Genomic DNA, 19910 nt, shown 5'->3' on the forward strand with positions numbered 1-19910 from the left:
GGGACAATTGTCTTTGTTTTTTGGCGATGAAGCCAGCTATGATCTTAAGGGTTGAGAGGGGGAGAGGCGACACCTGGGCACAGATCAAAAGCTTTTTCCTGCAATAAAAGAGGTAAAATAATTCCCTCGCCTCTCCCTCCAGCCTCTCTCTCTCTCTCTCTCTCTCTCTCTCTCTCTCTCTCTCTCTCTTTCTCTCTCTCTCACACACACACACACACACACACACCCTTCATGTCATTCTCCCAACTCTCTTATTCATTCTCTTTTCTCTTCCTCTTTGTCTTCCATCTCATTCCTGCATTCCCTCCCCTCTTTGACTTTCCTCCTCACTCCTCCAACCCACCCACTCCACCCCACCACCCCACCCCACCCCACCCCACCCCACTCCACCACCACCACCCCACCCCACCCCACCCCACCCCACCCCACTCCACCACCACCACCCCACCCCACCCCACCCCACCCCACCCCACCCCACCCCACCACCACCCCACCCCACCCCACCACCACCCCACCCCACTCCACCTCACCCCACCACATGCAGCCTCTCCGCCCTGCTGTGGGTGCACAGTGAGCTACGGTGAGCTACGGTGAGTCCCGTGGCAGGCAGCCCTGCGCAGGAGCTCGGCTTGTGGGGCGTGTGTGTGCCTACAGACAGCACGCAGGCCCCTCGCAGGTCTGCTGTCAACACAGATGTAAACACTAATTGTTTGTGGCAGAGCTGAGCTGAGTCCTCACTGAAGTGCTGATAGGATGGATGGTGTGTGTGTGTGTGTGTGTGTGTGTGTCTGTGTGTGTGTGTGTGTGTGTGTGTGTGTGTGTGTGTGTGTGTGTGTGTGTGTGTGTGTGTGTGATGGAGTTAGTGTGTGACTGAGTGAGAGAGTGAGTGAGTGAGAAAGAGAGAGACTGAGAGAGATTCAGTGAGATGAGAGAGTCAGGAGAGAGCGAAAGAGAGAGAGAAAGAGGGATAGAGAGAGAGAGAAAGAGAGAGAGATTGCGTGCATGCATGCAAGAAAGAGCAAGACAGGAAACAAGAGGGATTGTTTAAACAAACCAATCACAAGACTGGGAAAAGCATTAGCTATAAGACTAGCCCCAGAACTGCTGAAGCCTCTCACAGCTGTGCGGAGAGCTGCCAGAATATCGCTATACCACAGCGCCACCTATGGGCCCTACATGGAGACCAGGGGAGCTAGACATGGGCCTCTGCAGTAGAATAAGCTTCAGCTCTCGTACCACCTCAAACTTCCTCATCATTGCAGCAAAAAGAAGCAAGCATAAAGCAAAAATATATAAAACTGGATACTTAGAGTAATTTCCATCCTAAAAACAAATCTATTGACTATTGACTATATAACAATCAATCATATAAACAAACAATCAATGTGGGTGACCTCAAAAACACATCAGTGTAGAACTCAAGATCTTAAGAGTATCTTGAACAACAACGGAAGCAATGTGCAGAAAAGTGCGAAATGGACTCTGGAATTCCAAACAGACGACCCACTGAGAACAGATATGAGTGCACCCGACTGTACGAGGCCGGCCCCACGCCCCCTCCTGAGCCGGACGCCCCCTTTTCTCTCGCCGGTGCCCAGCCATGCGTCGCCTGCTCCTAAGCCGGCCACCAAGGGCAGACGTGATGGATGCCACTGTCAGGACTCAGGCCGGCGTGAGGGATGGGCCGATCACACAACCATATCCCTCCCATCTCTCGCTAAACGTAATCCCCCCCCCCCACACACACACACACACACCCCTGTGGTAATGGGCGTATTTTATAGTGGCTTTATGCGCAGGAGACATAGGTGAAATGAGACGGATCTTGTAATATATGGCAGAAGGCTGCTGTCAGCTTCTACAGAGGCCATATTTGTTTTTTGTGTTCTTTTGTTTTTCTGCTCAGCGTTATATTGATGGCTTCTAAAGACAAAAGAAAAAACAGTTGAGGATCTTCTGCGGCTCGATCAGAGGCTTCAAAGACGCTACGTTTCCTGGTAACCAAAAGCAACCTTGAGGGAATGTGTTGTATTCATCACAGCTAGCCAATCACTTTACATTTCCTTTGTGAGAAATGATGAGTCTCTCTGTATCATCAGAGTTGTAGGCCTAATGCCAGAGATGGCTGAGTTTACACAGCACAAGTGGCTGAAGGCACTTGTACATTTTGTATCTTTGCTCACTAAAACGGAGAGGTTGTTATGTGCTGCTCGGAAGCAACAGGGACGTCCCTCAACCTCACCCTCCTGAAGAGAAGCCATGGGCCACATTTGGGGAGCTTAAACAACGGTGAATTTCACCACACACAGGAGGAGGGAGGTCTGACCGCTGAGCAACCACACCACCGAGATAACGGCAGCCAGACAACTATCCTGAAGAGCCTCTTTTAAAAACATAAAAATAGAAAAAGTAGCGAGTGATTCAAACCCGTGTTAGTTCGAGCTGAGCCTTACCCCATGCCGCCCGTCATCAGCAACAGCAGATTGTAGATGTGGGAGAAGATAAAGAGGAAGAGGATGGTGCTGAAGAACATGGTCATCCAGGAGCCGTGGTCCTCCCGGAACATCTTCAGACGTAGGTATCGACCTGCGGGCGAAAAAGAGGAGAGAGCCATTAGAAACCCTTAAAACCGAGTTGTATCTCGTTTTCACATGTCGATACCTCAGTGGGGCTTGGAGATGCGAATGGGCCCAGATGAAAGGCAGACTCGTCAATAAAGGCCCTACGGAGAGATTTACCGTTGCGCTCACCACATGATGATTAGGAGAAGCTGCTGAGCTTTGAAAGAGGAGGGGTTGCTTTGGCATCTGCAACTGGGCAGTGTCTAGACACTTAAACCGCCAGAGGTGCTTTCAAACTGCTCAAATATACGAGTTCCCAGAGAGCAACTCAAATTTATCTATCCGCAGAAAAAAAGCATTTTGGTCTTTCCAGCTAGGCCCTGTATAAATTTGTGATTGAATGAGCAAACAACCGAGATGGATGGGAGGGAGTAATGATTTTGTTTTGTTTAACATTCATGACATTCACGAGTGAACCGCTTAACTCCTGTCCAACATTGACCAATTACCAGTTCTGATATGATGGCATTCATGTTGAGCAGTCTGTCGCCTGTGAATTTCAGTCTTGGCGGGCATTCTCTTTGCGAGCAATCAGGTCAGAACGGCGTTCTTGCGTTTTATGAAGTTTCACATTATTAGAAGGATTGCTTTGACATTCATGACCTGTGTGTGCTTCTCTCTGTGTCTCTGCTTTGGAATCAAATTACGGGGAGATATCGCAGTAATAGAGCATGAGATTGATTCAGATATTCAGGCGCCTGCCCTGAATGCATAATTGTGTCCTTCCCACTCTCCTGTGATGCGGCAAAATGGTGAGGATTGAATGCTAAGTAATCCTTTCCTTGCAAACGTTCTGATAATGTCTATTAGTCCGCCATAATGTGCCATTAGTGATATGCCAACTCAGATTATATTATTATACAATGGTATTATTCTCGGTAGAAAACTCAAATACCCATTTCATGCATGGGTACAGTTTCATTTAGTCCGCATTCTGTTGAGCAGCAGGTAGGCATTTGTGAGACTTTATCAGGTGAAGACAGCAACCTGTGCAGAGACGCCGAAGCATTTTGGTCCCAGGCTACTTCGGTATCAGCGCCTGATTGTTAATCCAAAGAATGTCAATTAACAAATGAAAATAAAAGAAAATGAAGCAAACGCAGTAAAAACAGGTTATTAAAAAAAAGTCATATGAGGCTCATGGTTGCACAATGATATGACAGAGGGGATCCACATGTACCCTGCCAACCAAGAGGGGCCTGTTCTTTCAGTGCTGGTCATTTAAGCTGTTCATTGGTCACTCGAAAAGCAAAGGAAACACATCAGATGGCCCACCGTGATATAAGCCCTGTGTCCGAGGGACTTTCAGAGGGGAAAACCAATTTTGAAAAGGCCAAAATGACTTTGTGTCTGACCATGCAGCTGTCAACCGTTAAGAGTACCCTGGAGACAGCCTTATGCTCTCTGTTTAAAAAGCACCAATTTGCACTCAAAATGTATCCCTTTTTGATTTAGATTAGTCCTGCTTGTCTTGCCTCCTGTTGCCTCCAGTCCACTCAAGTTCAAACAAGCTTAGTTTCATCAGTTGATTGCCCTCGTCGCACACCAGCCCACCCCAGACATGAAGCAGGTCTTCTGACATTCACCTATTATGAGTACTTATGAACTGAGACGCACATGCGACTCATAAAAAGGCGACTCTCGCTTCCCGGTTCTGGCCCGCGAGTGGTGCGGTGTGCGCACCGGGGGAGTTATGGACGCCTGGTTCCGCGCCGCGCCCCGGCACGGATGCATCATGCCAGCCGGCGGGCAGCTGACGGGGGCCACAATTGGCCAATTTATTTTCCTATTAAGGGCCCTGGCCAGCGACATCTGTGAGATGGCCTCACGCGCGGCTCTGCACACACAGTCATACTCACCTTGTTTGCCAACCATAAAGCAGCAGCAAGACACTTCAGGATTCATGAAGAATGCTTTAAGTCCCACAGGAGCTGTTTTACAACCTTATTAAATTGTTTTTCCCCGGCACTTTCAAATGTTTTGAACAAAGCAATATGTTCAGTTGACAGGGCAGTCATTTACACCTGCTTTCATTTGTATGTCAGGTGGCAGATATACCGTCCTCTGTACACAACCACTGAGGGGCCTAGGCCTACTGTAGTGCATCTCTGCTCCTTTATCAGGTCAAGCTAGACTGAATGACACTGACATATAGGCTACGTACACTAGGCTGCATATAAATAAACTATAAATGTATCTTAAACATCGGAATATATTATATTTGCACCTTTGAGTACCTGATCACATATGGCGAGAAAGGAAAGATACATTTGTAAACATGACGAGAATGCACTTGCTGACACTGTAAGGATCTGGAACAAAATATAGGACAGGGCCCATCACACAACTGTTACTGTGTGTGCAGTAAGATAATGCATTCAACTGGTAAATATACATATCCAAACGTCCAATATCTGGTAGGAACAACTAACAGCACAGCACTGGTGTGTCTCTCTCCAGAATCTCCAGAAAAATACAGAAAACAAATAACATCAATATCTCCCTCACCATCTGTCCAACTCTCTAATAAACAATAACTAACTAAATTAACCATAATTTAATAGGCCTACTCCCCCGATGGTTGCATGACTTCCCTACACAGACACTGTCAGGACTTTTTTCATTTCTGACCTTTGTAAACTTCTAAGTAAGAACATTCAGCAATTCACCATTTTTGCATTATGTGTTTGTAGGCACTTTTACATTCATTTTAAAAGTAGCCTATATGGCCATACGAGGACAGACAGATAAACCCAAAATGCACAGTGCTATTTGGATCGAGAGCACCCAACTAAACAGGTAGCTCGCAATGTTTCTGACCAAAATCTCATATTGCTGCTTAAAGTATGAAACACTGAAGCATAATAGGCTACGAACAAAACTACAGCACAAAACCACACCACATTCATTAAAACCACACTGCTTTTGAGAGCAGGCACAGCATGAAGGCCTTTATGCAGCTCCGCCACTGTTAGCACCACTGTGCTACTCGGTGCGCTGAGCCAGTCTGTCCCAGCAGAGAACAGGTGGATCCGCACAGTGGCGAGAGAGGGATTACTCTGTCACATATGAGCTCCTCGCCGCTCCCCCGACACCTCGTATCATTAGCATTCCACTGCCTTGTGCGCTACACCGGTGCTAGCTACACCTGCACTGCCAAGCCAGCTAAATCACCCAGCATTAGCATCGTGCATGAACACCAGGTGTACATACAACGCCCACTAAGCTAAGCTGTGGGAGTACCGCAGGTGCTTAGCATTCAAGCACCGCCACAGGATGTGGACTCCGGCTGTCATTCCAGGTACATGCTTCTCCCCTCGTTAAAGCGTGCTGCGCTAATGCCGACTTAAATCTGGCCCTCCCTCCGAGGTCCTCCTCCGTGTAAAAGGGCAGGCCCTAATGCAGACAGGACTCCTACATGGATGTACCATATATCTTATCGATTGCGCTGCTTTGAAGGTTTATCTGAGCATGATAAGATAAACCTCCTGAGTGAAGTCTGTGATTTACACAGGCCTACACTCTTGTCACAGTTTGATGAGTTGCCGTGGCATTACACATCTCCTTGTTACACTCCGACAATTGCTTCTGCGGTGATCATGACCACTTAACCTGTCATCCATTACTAAGGACTTTTTGAAGGCGGGTGTATAGCTTCCTTCAGATGGAAAGTGTTACTGCTCTGGATGAAGGTTGTCGGCCGAGGTGGAGAAGCCTTTATGCCGCTCGGAGGTCCATCTCGCTGGCGTAATTGGATCGATTTGCATGGCTGAACTTAATTGCCTTGAGTGGCGAGGTTGGGGCCGGGGTTGTAATGTGGGAGCAGCAACGGCGGCGAGAGTATCAGCAGATCTGAGGCTCCCACTCAGTCACTGCACAGGGCTGGGGCCACACACACACACACACACACACACACACACACATAGCCAGCCAGCCAGCAAACAAAACAGAACAAGGTGGCCTCCTTCCAGGTGTCGGAGACCAGGGCCCTAACCTCACTAAAGCAACATTATTCAGCCCTCTGCCTCCAGTCAGACGCACTGCACCCAACAGAATAAACAATGCAGGTCAGGCCAGGGAGTGGAATAAAGATTGGGAAGAGATGAGGTGTAGAGAGATGTGTGTGTGTGTGTGTGTGTGTGTGTGTGTGTGTGTGTGTGTGTGTGAGAGAGAGAAAGATAGCTACACACACATACACACTACACTTTCTATTTCTCTCTCTGTTTCTCTTTACCACGTGTCTGTAACATGTGCATACAACTGCAGGGCATAACATCCATTATTCAGTGGCCATGGGGGTGAGGGTGCGTCTTAATGTTTTATCTACAAATGTAAGCACTGTGTGCAAGCAAAGCATAGCAAAGAATCACGAAAGAGCCAAAGCCCGTGCTTATGTGCCAGGGATGCTAGGTGATGTGCCTAGGAAGCTTTGAAATTGAATTCAGATGTGGGAAAGTGTCTCCACCTAGTGGTGAATAATAGGGTATAGCAAGTCACCAAGTTGAGCCCTGCTAACTACAGAGTAGGCTACTCCATGCTCAAAACCTGATGTTCATATGATCAATAATTGTGATGCTTCGGCTGAACTTCATAAGACTGTCAACACTGCTCTCTATGCTAATCCATAACAGAACATGCATTAGCATAGAAACAAAATCTATCAACATGCAGAAGATCAATATTACACTTTGATCACACACATTTTTAGGAGATTGCAAATCGGTGTTTTTTAACCAGAGAAACCACACACTAACACACTAACACACACACACACACACACACACACACACACACACACACACACACACACACACACACACACACACACACACACACACACACACACACACACACACACACACACACACACACACACACACACACACACACACACACACACACACACACACACACACACACACACACACACACACACACACACACACACACACACACACACACACACCTCGGTGCCCAGTGCCCAGACGTCACAGTCACAGTCACAGTCACTGTGTTATTTGTGGTGACGCCCCTGCACTGACAGATGAAACACAGTGCAGACCAACAAGAAAGGGAGCTCACCACTGAACTGCACCATCATGATCCCTCTACTCTTCAATGTCTCCCTCTACAAGAAAGGTAAGAGCCTCGCCATCCATACAAACCCACACACACCTTTGGGGTTAACTTTTGGGTTAGGGGGTTGGGACCACTTGTTCATGGTCTATTACAGTTAATATGTATGATTATTGGGGGCTTTATTGATTGGTTCTGATTATTGGAGAGGTTACGACCGGAGCGCTTGCTAGCATCACACATATGCACATATAAAGACACTCAGATAATACGAACAGACACAAACGCAAACTACAGTAGTTCAGACCAAAGTTAAAAGAGTTAAGACAATACGATCTGACGTAAAAAAGCATTTGATAACCATTTTGGTAGGTTTAAGATTTAAACATGTTTGCTTTCTCATGTGCTTTCTATTACAAGAACCACATTTTCCCCAATTGTTTAAGGCAGATCGAAGGTGGAGAAAACTCATTTACGTTACTTATTCCTGGTCTTTACTCAACATTATCAACAAGAAAATTAGCATTGATCTGTTGGTACTGTTTGCCATTTTTAAACCCAATACCTTGTTTGTGAACAAGACCCTGAGGACCCAGGGCAATGAGACCTATTTAGATAAAGCATTAAGCACTCAGACAAGCAGACATAGGCAGCACCATGCATGCTTGCTAGTCCAGTGACCAACAGAAACTGCAAATTGTGATTGAATTCACACAAAGACCACCACAATTGAAGAGGCTGTATCAACAAATGAGCCCTTGAATCAATATTAAGAGTTTGCAAACCAGTCAGTTGCTTCCTGGAGACACTCGTGATACTGGATGAATGAAACGGTTTTCAAAAACAAGCCATAAATCCACAGTCCTTTTTGGCCTTATCAAACAAGGAAACAATGACCAATGATGTCAATGACGAAGTCAATGAAATCTTTAGAAAACTAAATGCACACAAACTCTTTGGATGTGTCCACCCAGGATGCAATCGTTTGAACAGATGCAATACTAAACAACACAATGCACCACTGGTCTGTATCACTAAAATATCAAAGGCCATTCCCTACAGATAGATAAGAGTTATTATGTTACATCCACAAGGGAAGTTGACACAGCCTGTGACATACAGCCTCACACATACACACACCCATAACATAGGCACATAGATACTTTTCAAATAATCCCTCTGAACGCTTGCTTGTCTATATGTAATGGCCTTGTTGCTCTTTCTCGTGCTCCAGACGAGGAACCCTTCTTGGAGTTCCTGAACAGCTCCTATCCCTTCTGCAGCCAGTTCATGAGCGGCCAGTGGTACTGCTACATCCTGCTGGTGCTCTTCTCCTTCGCGCTGCCCGTGGGCCTCGTGGGCAACGTCGCCGCCCTGCTGGCCTTCGGCTGCTTCCGCAAGACGGCCACGCCGGGCACGGTCTTCCTGCTGAACCTGGCGCTGTGCGACGTGGCCTGGCTGCTCATCCTGCCGTTCAACATCTACTTCACGCTGCAGCGGCCCTACCTGCGCGGCATCCACACCTTCTGCCAGCTCAAGAAGATCTCCTTCAACGTCAGCATCTACGGCAGCATCTTCTTCCTGACGCTGGTCAGCTTCGACCGCTACGTGGGCACGGTGCACCCCATCCGCTCGCTGGGCTGGTGGGACGTGGGCCGGGCGCGGCTCTTCTCCGGCGCGGCCTGGGGGCTGCTGCTGCTGGGCTCCGTCCCGGACATGTTCGTCACGTTCGGCGTGCGGCGGCCCGGCAACGTCACCGTCTGCATGGACCACATCCAGGGCCCGTTCGAGTACGTCAAGACCATCTCGCTGGTGCGCACGCTCGTGGGCTTCGTGCTGCCCTTCGGCGCCATGCTGGGCTTCTACGCGGAGACCGTGCGGGTCATCTGCGGGCTGCCCGGCGGTCGCCGGCGTCGGCCGCCGCTGCGGGAAGCAGGAGGAGGAGGAGACCCCAAGCGCGGGCGCTCGGCGACGGGCAAGCCGCTGCTGCTGATCACGGCGGCGCTGGTGGTGTTCGCGCTGTCCTTCGTGCCGTACCACGTGATGATCGTGGCGCTGGTGTTCCTGCGCGTGCGCGGCCTGGTGACGCAGCACAACACCGGCGTGCTCTACGCCACCTACGAGTTCCTGGAGGCCGTGTGCAGCGTCAGCAGCTGCCTGGACCCCGTGCTCTACATCCTGGCCAGCGAGCGCTTCCAGAAGAAGCTGCAGAGGCTGCGGCGCGGGAGATCGGCGACGGGAGCAGGGGGAGAGCAAGGCGGAGGACGAGGAGGAGGACGAGGACCCCCCATTGGGCTCAGCAGCCGAGCCAACAGGAGGGTGGGGGTGGAGGGCTGATGATGGAGACCTCAAAGTGGAGGTTCCAGGCGGTTCTATTTGTCAGTGAGGAGAGGAGCACACTTTGTTTCATGTTCACAGAAACGCAGCACACAGCAATGCTCCGCTGCTATCGTTCAGATAAAAAGGGAGAGACGATTGAAAATAAACTCTCGAAAATACCTCAGATAACATAAACACAATGCAAAAGAATGATATGAATGAATCGATTTGATGCAAAGGAAATATCCTCTTGCCAAAGAATACTGTATATACCATATATAAAAAGCATCTGCAAGCCTATAAAAATGTCTTTCAAAGTATACTGATGCAAACAGTGATAGAATCACTAGCCTTTCACTTCTTTATATGCAGATGCTTACATGCATCATACTTAAATCACATTTGTATACTGTGAATTGAGTATTATTGTTTGGAGATCAATGTGGGCCATGGCATGATAAGGGGAAGAGTAAATTTATTCACTACAGCATTCAGCATGGTCAAAATCTAAATGTGGTCAAAGCTTGATTAAACACACTACAAATCATGTTTCCTGTAACCTTACATAAAATATTACATAAAATGTGACTCACTGCCCTTATTAAATGTAGAACAGAGTGATCTGTTTTGAAAACGTATTCATACGTGCATTCCAAAATTATTTTGCACCCTGAAAAAAAACCTTCAACATGCTATGTACTCCTGACATGACAGGTGAATACATTTGACCAAAGCAGCCTGGCACTAGCAACATCAGAGCAAGGCCATATTGAGCAACGAGGTGTTCATAAACATATGGCCGCAGTAAAGCTTAGCATGCAACATAAGGCGAGCAGTGCGTCCATCTTTCCCCTAAGGGCCCAGAGAGGATGAGGCAGATCCGGCTGGGCTGACCCCCTCCTCCCAACCATCAACCCCCATCCACCCCCGTCACCCCCCCGCTCCCCTAGCCTGTGAGTGAGGACAGGCCTGCAGAGTGCTACCGGCCCTGGGCTGCGTGACCTGCTGTTTTCGGCCACCTCTGACTGGCCGGCAAAACAACGGGGTCGAGAGGGGCGCCACAGCGGGCCGGAGCTGCGGCGCTAAATCAGGCGGCGGAGGTGTCGCTGTCGCCGCAGGCTCCTCTGGGACACGGGGGTATTTACAGCCCACGCCACGGGGACACATCAGGGGGGCGCCAGGGTGAGAGCAGCCGCACAGTCGCGGCCTCTGCCTGCCCGCTGACGCTCGCGCTCACGCAGCTATTTATGACCCCGATAAGGACAAAAAAGCACCGAGCTGCGGCTATCAGTCATCACCCCCTCAAATAAAAACAGCTCAAAAGGCCATTTCCTGTCCTCCCACATTTGTTTGCTTTTCTGCGGTTTTGCCTTTCTGTAAGGCCTAAACAAAAAACATTTCACTGAACTTAGAATAGGACTCTGAGTTTCTATGATATCTCCTCATCCCTTCCACTGATACTTGAACAGGAAAAAAAAGAGACAGTTCCTGGCAGAGTGCATGTAATCAATCACCATCATGGAACAGCGCTACTGCCAACAGCTTGTAGTGACAAAGGCTGGGGAGGGCAGTCACTTTAATCACACCTCATCCGATACAAAAAAGACTGGGCACACAGTGACACTCAAACCACTCTGCAGTGCAGTCAAAGGCTCTTGAATGCTAACCGCCTCATTATTTTCTAGTAGACTGACAGAAAAGTGACCAAGAAGACATTTTACAGGGCAAATGTAACCAGATAACTATGAAGACCAAATAATCACAACACAACACAAGCTCATTGTCACCAACTTCAGTTTCTGCTCTGCTGCTCGACATATTCACCGCACTTCTCTTTCTAATACTGTACTTCCTGTTTGGAGCCTTAATTGCAGTGTTTTATATCCATTAAGTTTGCTTCCTTCGCTTGCTATCACAGCTTAGTTTGCTAATGCCTCAGTGATCGCAAAGTTAAGGATTTCTTTTTTTAACTTTTTGATACAATTTGAAGTGATTGTTTTGTCTTTATATAAAAAACATCCTGGAGTACCACTACCAGTTTGAGAACCACTGCATTATACACACAGTACTATGTTCATCCGGTGACCAACAGACTTTATATGGAACACTGAAAGATGTCTGTCATTATCTATAAGGGACTACAGAGGGTTGAAAAATATTGGACAGCCAGTAACACTTTACTTGAACCCAGTATCAATAAAGCATAATATGATATGATAAGCTTTATACATTTAAAGTACTTGTAATACATAACAACTGACATAAATCTATATAATTACTTATAAACAGATATGACTGCACTCACATAGCATACAAAGGCTGTAGTATGAGCACTTCATAAATACGATTATGACAATTTGGAGTCATATCCTGGATCCAAGTAGTGCATGTGGCGAATATAGAGCACTTAATCATCAATGTCATCCAAGCTTTATTATGAATTCCGGTAGTTCAAGCTGTGAAGGCTTATACTATAACATTGTAACGCTTTATGACTGTATCAAAGCCATCGATATCTCAAAGTTGCGACACTACCATTGACTCCCGTGTACAAACAATGGCGGCACATCCGGGAACTATTCCATTGAAAATGAATGAATATCTCAGCTGTTATAATAAGACTTTTCTACATGACTTATAGTCGTGTGCATAATAATGCATTTTCATTGAGTAATATATATGTATGTGGAAATGCAGTTTATAGTCATTTTCATCGAGTATTTACCGTAAATATTAATGCGATCGCTGCTGTCAATCCCGTAGTAAACCAGGGACTGAGGGAACTACTGAGTCTACCCACTAACCACGTGACCGCTCTAATCTGGCTTTAACATTGAAGTCAACGGCTGTCGCAACTTTGAGATATCGATGGCTTTGGACTGTATGTGTAATGTTGTAAAGTTACATAAACATATGCCATAACCTAGAGGTATCTGATCAGAAAGCCGAATGAAAGGGCATGCACACAGCACATATGCCCATATACTGTAATGTGACTCACTCACACACACACATGCATGCACACACACACACACACACACACACAAAAAAGTGATGAGACCAAAGCTCTGACAGTGAGCAGGGCCACTGGACGCACAGAAGGATGCTGACCCCTAGACGCACGGCAGCCTTCTGTCCCTTCCCCGGCCCAATGTAAACGCATGTGACAGAACCCAGATGGCGGCCCCGAGGCTAGAACCAAAGGACAACTGGCTGACAGGGCGGAAGGCGCTTGAAGAACGGCACCGAGGTGGCCTGATGGATCCCTGACAGACCTCATCGGTGCCCTATCTTTTCGATTTGTCCCGGTAAAAGAGGACACACTGTTAAAGTAGTAGTAGAAAGGAAGTTGTCTCCAGTGCCCAGGTGCTCAGGTGTGTCTAAGTTATTTTGCTGCTCAGGGAGGAGAGAGTATACAGAGGAGCCACTGGATTAACTCACAGCATCTTCACATGCAAACCCATCACCCATCCCAGTGCTGATACTGTGCTTTGTTTTTTTGCTTAAAAGGCAACGTGGTGAGAAAACGATTCCATATTCCAGTCAGATCTGTTCTCCAGTAGAGTCGATTATGTAAGGCAAAAGCTAGATATTCCCACGGGAAAATTTCACCACATATTTTTAAGCCATGTCCACTGTGCACTCACTGTGAAGCCCGTGAGGACGTGTTGCAATTATGGAGCATCTCTGACTATACTCTATGAATAACGCTACAGAGGTATGAACAGTCACCTCAGCTGAAGCAGCCTTATGGAAAACTATTTAAAGAAATGCCATTAAACAACAACCAAAAGACACAAACGTAAGCAAATCATTGGCACTTCTACAACACACTACTTCATTACTAGGTCACCAGCTTGACCAAATTCGGATGTTGCATGGCATACTGAATATTACAGTATATTCACATATACAGTAGGAAAGGCAAAAGCATATGATGAGTGCTTACAACAAGTTTGATCTTATTTTATCTGGACCAGCAACAGCCTGAAATGAAAGGCCATTGTTGGCAGCTCTATGCATTGGACAACAACAAAGAGTCAATTAAAGTTAGCCAGCTGTTCCACAGACATTGGCACACCACACCTCCAACTCCGCCTCGAAGGCACTAGCCCAGGCGTCCTTGAGAAGACGTGGTCATCCAGGCCACAGGACATACGGCTGCAAGACAGCCACCCCCTGACAAGCCAATCAATAGGGGCAAACATCAAGGCCCAGGGTGGCGGCGGGCAAACAGAGGATAGGTTCGCCATACAGCCCCGGGCTGGTCTTAACCCACATCGCCTGTCAGTCTGCATCTCTCAGCTTGTGTGCACATGGCCACGTTTGTTTTCCTGAAGAAATCCATGCCGTTAGGTCATTCAGCCATGACCATGGGACCAATCGCTCACACTGTGACTGATACAGTTCTCATTGACATGACAAAACACAAATGACAGAGAGTACCACTGCCACTGCAATATGTCTAATGGCACTTTGATCAAATATCAACAATCAATATACAGTACATCACTCTAAAATAATATAGGCATACTAATAGTTTTTGATGCAATATGGGCAAATATGGGCAAATTCCAGGGCATGCAAGGCATTTGTCACAAAGACAAATTATGTACAAAATCCCCTGTAGTTTACAGTAAGCAACTAAGCAGGCAAAGCAAGGGGACAATGCCAGAGGGGAGGAATAGTGTAATTCACCGTAAAAATGAGTGGTTGTGAGTGTTGGAATTTTCTAGGTCATCATAAATGATGCAGGCAATGTGTCAGGCAGCCAAACAACATACTGGCAAAATTATTTACAATTTCATATTCATTTGAGCATCTATGCAAATCTAACCTAATCTTGTTTTTGTGAGGCTAAAAATGTTGGTACTTAAATAGACCCTCAAGAAGGGTTACGAACGCCACATCATTTAAAATGATACGAAGCAGGAGTAGCTCAGCTGGTGGAGGAAGGTCTTCACATCACTAATACCGAGGAGCTAGGGAGCGTACATACTGATGAAACATGTCTGCCTAACCAGTAGAGTTGTACCGATTAAGTATATTGGCCCAACATCGGTATTGGCCAATATCGGCCTTGTTGATCGGCCCAGCAATTTTATATGATATTTACAGTTGGCAGTGGCTGATGTTTATCTATTATGTTGGCTGCTAGTCTACACTAGTAGCCATAAGGTCTACACAAGCTAAAGGTTTGTGTTATGTGCAGGCTGGGGTATTCCAGTATAGTAGTAAATAGTAGTAGTAGTAGTAGTAGTATAGAAGTAAACAAAGAAATAAACAAGCATCAACATCAGCATTAGTTATCGGCCAAATTGTTATTTTAAACATTGGTATCGGTATTGGCAAATAATTTCACAATCGGCACATCCCCTCTAACCAGTAGGGCCTACTATAACGTATGCCACCCACTGAACAGACATTTGTACATCATAAAATTTGATAAAATGCTGCTGTGACAAGAGCCATACTGCAAAATGATTATCATTTAGTAGGCATTGGGTCAGCAAACTACTAACATGTTTGCTGTGTGAAGAATGAAGATCACTTGTTTTATAATGGAAACATTACATAAAGAAGGACAACTTGTCACCAGTGAGGAGGAGACAGCAGCTGTGCTTGACTAAAGGCAGCAGTGCACGCTGGGCCTGGGTTTCTGTTAATGATGCATTATGGATGACATTTCCCTGCATGCTCAGAGTAGGCTCTCCTGCACTCTCCCTAAGTCCTGTTTTTAGGATTACGTAAGAGCATTGCTAAATGATAGTTTGAAAAGTCCACTCCCTCCATCTCTTTTCCCTTTCTCCCCCTCTCTCTCCCTCTCTCTCTCTCTCTCTCTATTTATCTATTTCTACCAAGCCCTTAAATACCATCTGTTCCCCCCGCTCTCAGTACCAAAACACACTGGCATCAAAGTGGTGTGTATTAGCATCACCTGGCTACACTGGGAGCTCTCTCCTCCTCTCTGCCCTCTTTCGGCGCTGCTGATGGACTCTCACTCCAGTGCACTAATCTAGCCCTTCTACACAAGACAACATCCATAACCACCTAAAACCATCCAACTCCAAATGTAGAATGCAACAATTTCAAAATATTTACTGATGTTTACTGAAAATGTTTCTAAATGTGTATGGACATGTTTATAAATGTACATCCAATTTGTTGCCACTGAATGGCTTGAAATAATAGCAGCAAATTATGAATAATTTTCTAATTTGATTGTGTAAACACAACAGACTATACTGTATGTTAAACAGATGACGACCACTAGCATAAACAAAGATGCTAATTGCGTATGCCCCTTGGTAGGATTTCTATGTTGACTACACACACGTGTTGGCTAAATACAAACATTTTTCTACACAAACATAAACGCTTTAAAGCAGTTTGTCAGAATAATTTAGAGTTAATTCGAGTGGCTAAATAAACTCTATAAAAAGCTGACATTAGAATACACATTATTATAGAATGGTGTGAGCGTGTTGTCTTCTCTGCCACATGGAAAATTCATGGCTCTGTGCTAAAATTATGAAGGGCCTACTGGTGAGAGTAGACTCCACCCTACTGTCAAAGGCTTCTCAGAGAAAACTCTGGAGAGATCGCACACACACACCATGACCTGCCTAATTATAGATAACTTCTCTAAATGCGTAAGCAAGGCAACAATAACTCATTGCTACTAGAAAGGACAGAGGTGGTTTTAGTAGCTATAATAATAATGTTACTGGATATACAGTAGGCCTATGTGCCCTTAAACTATTATACTGTGCTAAATGTAATAGACTATATTATGTAGGATAATATTATCTGCAATTAAGGTATTTAAGATTGTTATCTTTTTTATCTGCATGCTTATCTGCATATTTTTGTGGAGCAGGAACACTGTGCACCCCCCGCCAATGCTGATATGAAACCAGTGATGGTGCCAGTGCTGGAACAACAAACAATTCTGAAAATAAAAAAATCTAGTCATTAAGTTACCATTATTATAATACTGCCTATATGGTGACAAAGATCCTTCCTCACATGTATAATTCTGAAATATCATGAATATTTTGCCCATATCACCCACCTCTGTGAGGAGAGCATGGATTAGGGCCACAGATTAGAGAAAATGGACTGGGTCTCAGCATCCCAATCCCCACCCCCGCTCTGACCTCTTTCTGTCAGATTCTCCCAGATCACACTCTTATTGACAGGGAGGCAGACGTACGGATGTAAGGATGTGAATCTAACACTGATGTGGTAGAAGGTATCTTGCGCAACCATTAATCTACTCTTCTCTGACTCAGCGAGCTAATGGAATGGCATGCAGTAAATAAACGGACCGGGGCGCACGGTGACCTACCAAACAGCCGTCTGTGAAAGAAGAACTTTCCCACAAACAGGCCAGTGATGATGGCCAGCAGCCACATGATGACTTTGAGGACATTCCATCCGCCGCCGGGGTACTTGTTCACGATGAAGGAGAAGCAGTTGCCCACCACGATCATGTGTGCCTCCGTCTGGCTGTGTGAGATGGGGTCCTCGGCGAAGACGAGGAAGTTGAAGAAGGTGACCAGGTAGGCCACGATCAGGCGAGACCAGGGGTGCTGGAAGTAGTAGCGGAAGCGGGCATCAATTTCCATCCTGATCAGCCCTGGCCACAGTACACCTGGAAAAGAAGAGAATGCATCCTTAAGACAGGAAGACAGTCCAAAAACAGAATCCATACAACAGGTGTAACAAACTGAGCCTAAACACAAATTACACAAATAACTTTACAGGACACATTAACAAACTCTCTGTTTGCGTACACACATTGCCATTACATAGAAAAACAACATATCTCTGCATCACTGAAACAGGACAGACAACAGGCTCACCACGATTAGATTAAAATGTATCTCATTTAGTCTCAATTGCCCAACAGCAAAAATATTGTTGAATAAGACAGTGAAGCAGTAACCACCTCAAACCAAAACTCTCATGCACATAAGCATGCCCTTCACATTACTTACCATACGTGTAACACTAGATGTCTGTGATAGTCTACAGAGGGTGCTAATTTTAAGATCCCCATCTCATCATGAAGTAGCCTATGTCCCAAGACTGCACTGAACCCTCGGGACAGCTAACCTATTGCTTCTCCTTGAACCAGAACTGTGTGCATGCCATGTAGGCTACTGGCGGGGGACTCCTGTTCTGCTTTCTTTTTATAAAAACCATCCACTGACTGGAAGTGCTGCCCTGCCCTGATCTCCTCCTTTCAAAACACCCTATGTGGGAATAGTCTGTGATGTAAGGGGCCCAGAAATAGAACTGGAAGGGGTATACTGTGTTGCTGTTCATACCAGTGGCCGTCATGTTTAACCGATTCAAGAAAAACGTAATAATGCTCAAGAGTATAGCCTGTGTCACATGACCAATACAAGAAAAGGAGCAATACAGGGGTAGACTACTTTGGCAGTAGGTTCAACAAAATGAGTAGGCTATGAATAATTAACTACACCCTCGCATGTTTATTAACTTCGGACCACCTTAACACTACATCTCGTCCGCGCACTGACCAATAAGAAAAGGATTATTCAAATATATTACAGGAAACAGTGTGGTGTTGGCTAGTTATTTATGTGTCTAGCGTTTTCGGCGACAGTCATAAAAACCAAAACAATATGGCTAAAATCATGCGTTATGATGTCAATTAGGCTATTTTTATCATGCCCATGTCCACAAATATTGCACACAGTCAAAGTCTCTTCAAATGGCTAACCACTTTCATCTCAAATTACACCTAATCCATAAAATCGCAAGGCACCTCAGAATCCAGGAATCAGGAATAGGCAATCTGATTACACAACAGATACGGTGCATCGTCTGATGCAAATCACTGCTGTGCTTTTTTGAAATCGACTACCGCGACCAAAACATGCCGAATACATGTAAACACACTCACCGCTCACATGCTTGCTTACATACCCTGCTCCACGCCGCGGTGCGTAGGCTAGCCCCTCAAATGTGTTCAACTGGACCTCAGACCCAGAGCTCTCACACCGCTTCATCAAGCCCGGTGAGCCGACAGCAGCGGCACTCTGCTTGTCCTGACGAAGAAGAGGGGAGAAAACAGCGTGGCGAGATTAGATGTGGACCATGTTGTTGTTGCAGCCGCGACAGGGGCACCCCCGAAATCCTCTGCCATTGTGCTGTCAGTCCATGGAGCGACAGCCGGGCCACCGAGCCAGGCAAGGCGCTGCTTTGTCAGCTCAACACGATGGGGCGTCTGGTCGGTGTATGGCTGAGAGCAGTGGTGCTGATGGGTGCAACTCCTCGCGGCAGCAGGCGCATACCATCAGTGCAATGTCATGAAAAAAATAGCCCAAGCGTATACCGTTCCAATGGACATATTAACACATTTTTGCCATTAATTCACTATTGAGTTATTTATAATGAACATAATAGGCCTAGGATATAGTACAATCATCAACATCACTAGCCTTAAAAAAACACACGACATTTTGGATAACTAATATCATGATGGCATCGGGATGTTTACAGTAGGCTAGTGTAGAATAGGCCTACACACCTGTATTTGCTGGAGACCACCTGAGGTGGCAATGGCTAGTTGGCGATTTTGCTATCTGCATGCGCTGTAGAGGCCTAGACTGTTCTTGCTAGCCTGCCAAAATCAGAAGAATATTTCAGAAGGACTTTTCTGACTTTATGATGAAAAAAAATAAACCTTAATCAAAAGCCAAATAATTATTTGACGATAAAATAGTCTGGGCCAAGGCTAAGCGGAAGAGGAGGACGGATTTTGTTCCATAGCCATATTGCAAGACATTACAATTGTTTTGTGTATTCCAGTCTCTTAATTTGGGATTGCATGTGTCTTAAACAATAAAAAGATGGACC

The 19910-nt window shown here is 46.0% G+C and overlaps 1 protein-coding gene across 1 annotated transcript in view; it reads right to left on the reverse strand.

Annotated features, from left to right (window-relative positions):
* Positions 1-19002, reverse strand: part of tmem117 (transmembrane protein 117) — a 37688-nt gene extending 18686 nt beyond the window's left edge. The window contains exons 1-3 of the mRNA XM_062548374.1: positions 18955-19002; positions 17368-17673; positions 2454-2586 (exon numbers count right to left, since the gene is read on the reverse strand). Of these exons, the coding sequence (XP_062404358.1) occupies positions 2454-2586; positions 17368-17647 (413 nt within the window). The 5' untranslated portion in view covers positions 17648-17673; positions 18955-19002. The remainder of the gene's footprint in view (positions 1-2453; positions 2587-17367; positions 17674-18954) is intronic.
* Positions 19003-19910: the final 908 nt, after the last annotated feature.

Source organism: Sardina pilchardus, chromosome 10 (assembly GCF_963854185.1).
Source record: "Sardina pilchardus chromosome 10, fSarPil1.1, whole genome shotgun sequence".
NCBI lineage: Eukaryota > Metazoa > Chordata > Actinopteri > Clupeiformes > Clupeidae > Sardina > Sardina pilchardus.